The sequence below is a fragment of the Raphanus sativus genome, unplaced genomic scaffold, assembly GCF_000801105.2.
Source record: "Raphanus sativus cultivar WK10039 unplaced genomic scaffold, ASM80110v3 Scaffold3740, whole genome shotgun sequence".
Lineage (NCBI taxonomy): Eukaryota > Viridiplantae > Streptophyta > Magnoliopsida > Brassicales > Brassicaceae > Raphanus > Raphanus sativus.
This window is the reverse complement of record NW_026619044.1, coordinates 1-9957: the sequence shown is the minus strand read 5'-3', so window position 1 is coordinate 9957 and position 9957 is coordinate 1. Positions and strand designations below refer to the sequence as shown.

Here is a 9957-nt window from a genome sequence, read left to right as displayed (position 1 = left end):
TGATTATCTGAACCGGTAGGATATACATCATAGTTTAGATATTGTTGTCAACAAAAAATAGATACACTCTTTTGGGTCCAACCTTCTTTGTAAGATTTCAAATTAAATATTTTTTCTATTATAAAGTAACTATGAAAACAATATTATACTATTATCTATGTTTTCAAACAACACAATAATTAATTTTGTTTCCAACTTCTCTTATTAAGATGGAAACATTCATTTGAACCCAACTTTTCTTTTTGGATTTAAAAATAAAAACACCCTTCTATTATAAAGTAAATATAAACATGGAAACAATATTATACTGCTATCTATGTTTTCAAACAACATAATAATTAATCTTGTGTCCAAGAAAATTATTAAAATCTTATCATTTTAATTATTTTTATAAATTTTCTTTCAAAGTATTTGATAAATTAAATAATTAACTAAAACATTCAAATAATTTATGAAAATTGAAAATAAGTATATCTTATTGTTCAGGTATATATACTACAAAATAATTTCAATCAATATCAAAACAATTAAACTAATGAATTATTTTATTTCTACTTTCATAAATAAAATATATATTCATTTAAATAAATAAAATTTTATAGAATTTAAATACTGTATATAAATAAAATGCTAAAAATTGACATCAAAAAAAATTATAATTAAAAATTTTATGAAAGCATATCATACAATTAATTAAATAAATTACATATATTTTATTAAAAATTCATAACTAAAAAGTTGAAATAACTAAAAGTTAAATTAAATAAATAAATAAATAAAATTTCATTATTAAATTAAATATTGTATATAAATAAAATGCAAAAAATTGACATCAATTAACTCATTATCCATTACAATCCAAACTATTTTAACCTAATCCATTAAATTTATCGATCCATTAATCCATTTGTAACCAATTTTTCTATCTATTAAGATCCATGGTTTAGATTGATTGGATTGACTCATTAATTTGTCTCTATTTTGACACCCCTATCTTTGAGTATTGAACAAGTATTGAACATATGATATCAGGCAACATATATCATCCGAAGGAGAGCTGGAGAGGAATGCTGGACATGGCAAAGCTTCACCAATCTCATCAAAAATTCAAAATACTCGGAGAAAACTATGAGAAATAGCAAGCTAGTGACAAGGTTTGAGGAAGTAGAAGCTATTTTTTTATTCTCTATCATGTATAAACTGAAGCTTTGGATTTATTTTTAAAAAGAAGATTCGTTAAGAGAAGCACAAGTGTGAAAACGAACCCTGAGACTGTTTCCCCTGTCCTCTTTAACCACCACTCAATGCTACTAACTCTTAATGAAAGTTTTATCCAAACGAAAGAAAATGATTCTACGCTGTTTGAAAACAAATAATCTGTTGTAACGCTCTCTCCACAAATTTTGCATAACGAATTCTTTGCGACATTACATTATTATTTTAAAAAAGCGGCATGAACATGATTATAACATAAGTAGATATCATCATGCAACTGATGCTTATATTAAGCAAAAGAGTGAAAGATTTTCATGAACCAGTCACGTTTATATGAAGTCAGAATATGGCTGATGACGAATCCACAAAACACACCCGGTACATACCCTATTGCAGCTGCAATCCAGCTCAATACTTGATCTTTTTCTTCCTTTTCTTCATCTTCATCTTCTTGCTCTTGAGTCGTTGCACCATCTCCTATGCCGCATGTTTCTTGGAGAGGGACACCACAGAGCCTCGGATTCTCTGCGAAAGAAGAACTACTCTGGCTTTGAATTTGAGTGCCTTGTGGTATTGGACCTTCAAGCATGTTGTAAGAGAAGTTCATTCTCGCTAGAAATGTGAGTTTTCCAAGCTCTGGTGGGATTTCTCCAGACAATCGGTTTAGAGATAGATCCAATGATTGTAGATTGGTCAAGTTCTCCAAAGATGGTGAAATGTGGCCTGTAAAAGCGTTGTTTGACATGTTGAGCACAATCAGTTCCTTGAGTAAACTGATGGATTCGGGAATACTTCCTTCGAGTTTGTTTCCAGAGACATCAATAGTTTTGTAGATTGTGAAACCACTACCAACTAGCTCCATCACTAGTCCTTTTGCCGTCATGGACACTGAGTTATATAAGTTCCCAGAGTCACGCCCCTCAAACCTACTCGGCAGAATATCTACAATGTCTATGACCAATGACATTGCAGTCCAACCAGCAAAGTAATACGATGGCAAAACTCCAGTGAAACTATTTTTAGAAATGTCAAAGATTCTCAATTTGGGAAAACTCAAAGAAACTCCAGGAGAAGATATGGGCCCATGGAACTCATTAGAACGAAGGACAAGAACTTGTAGATTGGTAAGAAACCTCAACCAGAATGGAAACGTGTCATTAATCATGTTGTTTTCCACATTGAGAAACTCGAGGCGGGTGCAGTTGATCAAAGACCTGGGAAGTACTCCTGATAACCGGTTGCCACCAACATCAAGTGACTTTAAGTGATCACCGATAGATACCTCCGGGAAATTACCAGATAGACTGTTGTTCCGGAGATGCATGACTGAAAGCTTAGTACTGAAATTCTCAAAACACCGAGGAATAGAACCGTTGAAGTTGTTATCAGATAAAACAAGTGTATCAAGAGAAGCCAACTTGCATATTATCCTAGGAATCTCTCCTGAAAACTTGTTATTGGAGCCTAAAAAGAACTTTGTAGAGTTTGGTAACAAAGGAAATGGATCTTGAAATGTGTTTGAACTTATATCAAGAAGTATTATTTCACTTCGTTGAATAACATCAGCTGATCCTTCAAAACCAGTGAAGGCATTCTGAGAAATGTTTACATACCGCAGCAGTGGGAGACTCCATAACCACTTTGGTACTTGACCTTTAATTTGATTGGCAGAAATGTCTAAATATGACAAACTCGTTTGTGTTTCTAGAAATTTGGGAAACTCAGCAATATTGCAAGATGATAAAGTCAATATTTCAATGGGTGAGAGAAGATGGAGAGTTGGACTGACCTTCAAATTAATCCCGGAGAGATCCAGATAACCAAGTGACGTGAGATCCGAGAAAAGACTCAAGTCAACCATGCTTCTTGTATTTATATAAGAGAGGTCAAGGAACGTAAGTGACTTGAGCTGCAAGAAAATGTTGAAATCAACCTTTCCCTTCTCTGTGTTCCATGAAGCGAGGTCAAGATACCAGAGCCCAACTAGCTTTGATATAAGTTTTGGGATTGGTCCATTGAAATTATTTTCCCCAATTGATAAAAAACCAAGTGTAGATAGTGAAGAGACATTCCCAATCTCAAGGGGACCACTGAAGCTGTTTCTTCCCATATAAAGTTGAATCAATGAAGGGATCATGAAGAGAGATGACGGAATAGATCCATAAAATGAATTTTCATTTATATCAAAATAGACCAGTTTGGAGAGACTACTCATGTTAGATGGGAGCATACCTTCGAACTGGTTAGAACCAATGTCGATCTGAGTGAGCTCGCTCATATTGAGTAGCACATGGGGAAAGTTCCCACTGATCTTGTTATGGTCAAGTCCCAAATCTGTTAGTTGCTTTAGGTTACCCATTGAATCAGGTAATTTTCCGATGAAATCATTATGAGAAAGATCAAGATTAGTGAGATAAGAAAGATTTCCGAGTGAAGAAGGAACCATTCCATAGAAACTGCAACCGCTAAGACTTAAAACCCTCAAATATTTGAGGTTGCTGATGGAATCTGGGAGAATACCTGAAAGATTATTGGAGCCAAGATTCAGAATATGAAGATGTTGTAGTCTGAACAGACTACTATTAGATCTCAAAGGGCCGTTGAGAAAACTGTCCATGAGGTCTAACTCAACGACTTTACCCGTCTTAGGATCACACGAGATACCATCCCAAGAACAGCAATCAATGTTGTTCCTCCACCTCTCTGTCTTCTTATCAACTGGCGTATCATCAGAGTGGAACCCGTCGACGTAAAACTCGCTCTTGAACTCCCAAAGAGCATCTTTCTGGTCTGGACGGCACAGGTGCGTAGCATGAGAAGCAAAAACAAGTATTAAGTTATAAACAGAGAATACTAAACACAAGCTCCATGTCATCCTCCTCCTTTGGGTACAAGAATTCATCATAAAGTCTATTTGTTGTTTCTTTTGTTTTTGTTTTCTGTGAAAAAAATGGGAGATTGAAGATTATATGCCAAACAAGATAAGATATTTCCACAAAGTAAGATTATTAGTTTCCATTATGAATGCTCCACGAAGTAGTCTTCACTTGGAAAAGGTACCAGTACCACTGTACCACTAAGAAAAAGTATGGTAGCACTAAGGAAAAGTAACAATAAGATATTGCCGAAACAATACACTGTAGCCTGAAATTTTTTATTCGAAGCCGCCAGTATTCCGTAAACTGTTCACGGAAATCCACAATCAACTAGAAAAGGGAAGTCACAATATATATATATATATTTTTTTTTTTTGTTCAAAGGTCACAATAATTTATATAACTAATAACTTTAACACCTTGGACATCAGTTTCTTCGGTTCTGCACACACTCCTACCGGCCAAACAGTTAACATGCGCAAGCCCATTGTATAAAGATATAATAAAGAACAAACATAAACTTACGCATTATAAGTGAACCCCTAACCGGTTCTAGAGCCCAGTATAACTACCATATCTTTGTTTGGAAAGTGAATAAGCCACAAAAGATTTACCAACTTATTTGACAATTACTTATAAGACATGTAACAGTCACAAAGAATCTGGTAAGAAGAATTATGTAATGCGATAACTTTTGTCTAATATATGGAGAACCAAAAGAAACTGCTACTCATGCAATCTTTGAATGTCCATCAACACTACAAACATGAGCATTATCATCTACACCGTCAAATCCTCAATCATTTCCTAGTTTCAGCATTTATAACAATATGGAATATTTTTTTTGGAGGAAGAATAGTATCGTGGAGCCAGAAAATGATAGAGATCCCTATCTTTGGATAATATGGTACATTTGGAACGTAATGAGTGATAAACTATTCAAGGGTTTAGGTAGGAACCCAATGAAGCTAGTCATGTATATGCAGAAAATGAATGTCAAACCTGGTACGATGCAAAAATGAATATATCGAATTCTCCAATGGGTCAAATTACTCAGCAACCACAAGTCTTAAGCTTGGGTGAGATTTGCATGATGGATGATTCATGGATCTCTACTGATCAGTTCAGTGGAATTGGATGGGTATAGAAAGATAGCTTGGGAAATATTCAATTTATGGGGACGAGAAACTTAAAGAGATGCGAGTTAGCATTACACTCAGAATCGGAAAGCACTAAAATGGGCTATGGAAACCATGCTACAACATTCGAACTGCCAATGTTTTGGTACAAATTGCAAGGATCTAATAACAATGCTGACGGAGCCACAAGCCTGGTCAAACTTTTCAACAGGGCTGGAAATGATTCAAACTCTCAAGATCTGTTACTCAGACATCAAGATATGATATATCCCAAGAGCTTAAAATGTGATAGCTGATTCGCTAGCTAGGACTGCTCGTATCTTTCAAAGATCTCTTTGTTACTTTGGTTGTTCTATTCCGCTCTGGTTACCCAGATCACCTCAAGTTTGAGTAATAGAATAGTCCTGTTTGATGCCAAAAGAAAAAAAAAATTAAGCATTAAAAACTTAAACATAAACTCGCCTTTAGCAAACCCGTACAAAGATTTATCTTTGTATCTCTTTGTGTTTAGAAAAAAGCATTAAAAAGTTTTCTATGTTTCGTTTACCAATTCTGCAGTTAGAATCTATGTAGGGATGTCAATTGGACACATTGTCTATGGACGGCCCATGTCCAAATCCATATGGACTACGTCCAAATCCGCCCGAAATATTTTCTGTCCAAATGGGCTTCACCCAAATACGTCCAAAGCCAATGGACAAAACCAAATGGACATGGGCCGCCCATGTGTTAAAAATATTTAGGGTTAGTATTAGAGAGATAAGAAATCTAAAACCAGTTTCACTTTTACCGCCTCTCTGCCATGTCTCTTCCGTCAAATTTGCATAATTGCGTTTATCTGCTAAAATCGAAAAATTCAGTTTTTCCGTCAAAACCGCGAAATCGTGTTTTCCTACCAAAACCGTAAAAACGCATTTTCCCGCTAAAATTGTGTGTTTCCCGCCAAATCCGTGAAATCGTGTTTTTCCGCCAAAACCGTGAAATTGCATTTTCCCGCCAAACCCGTGAAATCGTGTTTTTCACCAAATCCTTGAAATCGCGTTTTTCCGTCAAAACCGTGAAATCGCGTTTTCCCATCAAAACCGTGAAATCGCGTTTTCCCGCCAAAATCGTGAAATTGTGTTTTACTGTCAAAACCGCAAAAACATGAGTTCCGCCAAAACCGTGAAATTATGTTTTTTCGCCCAAAACTGTCAAATTGCATTTTCCCGGTAAAACGATAAAATCATGTTTTCCGGCCAAAACGATAAAATCATGTTTTCCCGTCAAAACGATAAAATCATGTTTTCTCGCCAAAACTCGTGAAATCGTATTTTGGATGTGTAAAACATATGAATTTTAATGTGTAAAACTTATGAAACTTATGTTTTTATGAATGTGAAAGCAGAAATGTATTTGGGCTTTACGGAATGTCCATTTGGAATGGACCAATTTGGTCTGGATAATTTGGCCTGGTACAATTTGAGCTTAAAAAAATAATGTCCATTTGGACTGGTGTGTCCATTTGGACATAGACAGCCCAATTGACATCTCTAGATCTATGTGACCTTTTAAATTTTGTTTTGGACAAATTAATGAACCTCTCCCGAATGTGATATCATATTTAATCTATTAAAATAGAAGTACAAATATAAATTACCACATTAAAACAACCTTTTAACTATAACTAATGTCACTTTTTTTAATGGAAAAATTCAAGGGGTTGGTCCCCAGAATGCACGTTCCATACGACAAAAAAGTGAAAACTCTGTGCAATACACTGGATAAATTCAAAGTTTTGGGACGATCTTTACATAAACAAGACCATAACTCTATAAGACGCCCTCTATCCCCCTAACAATTTCATCACAATGGATGAAGATATGGAAGCCTTCCTGCTCAAGCACAATGCAATGAAACAGCTAGCAAAGGAAATTGATGGACACTTTGATAGACCCAAAATCGGGAGGATGGCTTTGGCCGGATGTTGGATATGAGCCGAGAAGGCGAATGCACTTCTGGAACTGGAATGGAATGAATGGATCGTCAAGAGGTGCATAATGACTCTTGATATACCCTCGGATGTAGTGTGTTGGCTAACCACCAAACAACACACAAAGATGATTGGCTGACCACTAAATCAACAAGCCGGTTCAAACCGATGAACTAGCTAAAGAACTCTCTCTATCACTTAGAGAAGAAACAAAAAAATAAACTCCAAAATTATCTGATTTTATTCATGAAATGAAGTACATATTTATAGTAGGATGAGTCAATGAAAGACTTAAATAATTGTGAAAAACTAGAAGCATAGAAAACACAAACAAAGACTAAGACTTTTTATGGAAAACCGAAATGTGGATTATGAATTTTGACCAGAGTTTGAATGCCTCTTTCCTAGGCACGACTCTGACTCTTTTTGTTGATATTTCTTAATGCAAATGGCATGAGACCATCAGCAAATGCCTGGTCGAATTTGGTGTAAAACGGACTCAAATTGAATTTGTTATAAATATTCGGTGGGCCGAAAAATGCTCATTTCGTCCAGCAGCTAAACCAGCTCCTTCTTCAGTGTCACTTAGCTCATTCAGCTCCAAGTTAGTGTCACTTAGCTCATCCAGCTCCATAGTAGTGTCACTTATCTCACTCAGCTCATCTAGCTCCAAAGTAGTGTCACGATCTGATGGAAAAATCTCGGTTGGATCAATCTGGTCAACATGATCACAATCATGGACCATGTCCATGAACCAAAAAGGACGGTGCTCGATTTTGGTTCTATCATACTCTCCCTCTTCAAAAAGATTTGTCCTCCAATCTGAAACATTAAAAGGAAAAGGATTATAAGCAAAAGAATTATAATCAGCACAATGCTCACCTTGAGTTTGGTCCAGTTTTTGAATGGAAGAAGACCCTTCTTGGTTGGCTTGATGACCATGGATTTGTTCTTCATCTAACCCCTTCATTGGCTCATGTGTGAATTCATCGAAAATTGGCAAAGGGTATTCCTTTTCTGGTTCGGTTTCAATGTTCTCATTCTCCAAAGTCACCAACAGTCTTTGCTTTTGACACTTGTTAGCATAATGACCGATTATATGGCATTTGAAGCACTTTGCTGTTTTGGTGCAGGAGAATTGTTGGTGTTACTTTTTGAGTTGCCGGATAACATGAATTGCCTTATGCAAAATTTTCTCCAAGCTGGCATAAGTCTGAAGTTTGTTCTGATCTAGTATATCATGGTTGCTTCTCTTGGCTTTGGTGAAGGGACGATCTCCACTTCTAACCCTCTTCTCATCGTCTTTGGACCTGTTTTGTATCTTCCTTTGTTTCTGCACAAAATTAAACCCATTAGAAGCAAATTGTTTTTTTTTTCAAAAATCAATTGCTCCTTTTCAAAAACAGTTTTAAAAGGAAAGTAGACGGCTTGTTGTGGTTTTGATTTCTTGAGAAGTCCAAACATCTTAACCTGAAAAATTCTCAACACAAAAGATTAACAGATAAAAATATTCCTCTCACTCTCAAGTGTTTGATCTCACGATTTTTAGGTGATCACTCAGAGTTCTTTCACTGGTTCAAAGGATGATAGGCAGTCAGAATTCAGCAATCAAAACCAAAACAACTTTTTATGGGTAAAAGAAAAGAGGAAGAAAGATGGAGAGATTTTTGTATGGATCCGCCTTAACTGTCCTTAGGCCGGATTTCTTCTCGGCCAGCATGCTTTCTCTTCCACCACTCCCCCTGGATTTCTCTTCATAAGTGATTGAAACCAAAACTTTTACTTTCTTTTTTTCCCTTTTTTTTCTTTTAAGAAGTTTTTTTTTAAATGGCGATCACAAGGGAGTAAAAGAACAGCCCGGATCCAAAAAGAAATAAGAAAAGAAAATAATGAACAGATGAGAAGATGAAAAGAATAACGAAAAAAACCGGCTAAAGTGGCTCTGATACCAAATGATAGACCCAAAATCGGGAGGATGGCTTTGGCCGGATGTTGGATATGAACCGAGAAGGCGAATGCACTTCTGGAACTGGAATGGAATGAAGGGATCGTCAAGAGGTGCAGAATGACTCTTGATATACCCTCGGTCTAAGGCTAACCACCAAAGAACGAATGTAGTGCGTTGGCTAACCACCAAACAACACACAAAGATGATTGGCTGACCACCAAATCAACAAGACGGTTCAAACCGATGAACTAGCTAAAGAACTCTCTCTCTCACTTAGAGAAGAAACAAAAAATAAACTCCAAAATGATCTGATTTTATTCATGAAATGAAGTACATATTTATAGTAGAATGAGTCAAAGAAATACTTAAATAATTGTGGAAAACTAGAAGCATAGAAAACACAAACAAAGACTAAGACTTTTTATGGAAAACCGAAATGTGGACTATGACTTTTGACCAGAGTTTGAATGCCTCTTTCCTAGGCATGACTTTGACTCCTTTTGTTGATATTTCTTGATGCAAATGGGCATGAGACCATCAGCAAAGGTCTGGTCGAATTTGGTGTAAAACGGACCCAAATTGAATTTGTTAAGAATTTTTAGGTGGGCCGAAAAAGGCTCATTTCGTCCAGCAGCTAAACCAGCTCCTTCTTCAGTGTCACTTAGCTCATTCAGCTCCAAGTTAGTGTCACTTAGGTCATCCAGCTCCATAGTAGTGTCACTTATCTCACTCAGCTCATCTAGCTTTAAAGTAGTGTCACGATCTGATGGAAAAATCTCGGTTGGATCAAGCTGGTCGACATGATCA

At 36.1% G+C, this 9957-nt stretch overlaps 1 protein-coding gene across 1 annotated transcript; it reads right to left on the bottom strand.

Annotated features, from left to right (window-relative positions):
• Positions 1 to 1376: 1376 nt before the first annotated feature.
• On the bottom strand, positions 1377 to 4200 carry LOC108848375 (receptor-like protein 48). Its single transcript, XM_018621728.2, has one exon. It carries the CDS (start codon positions 4118 to 4120, stop codon positions 1505 to 1507), a length of 2616 nt encoding a protein of 871 aa, XP_018477230.1. The 5' UTR covers positions 4121 to 4200; the 3' UTR covers positions 1377 to 1504.
• Positions 4201 to 9957: the final 5757 nt, after the last annotated feature.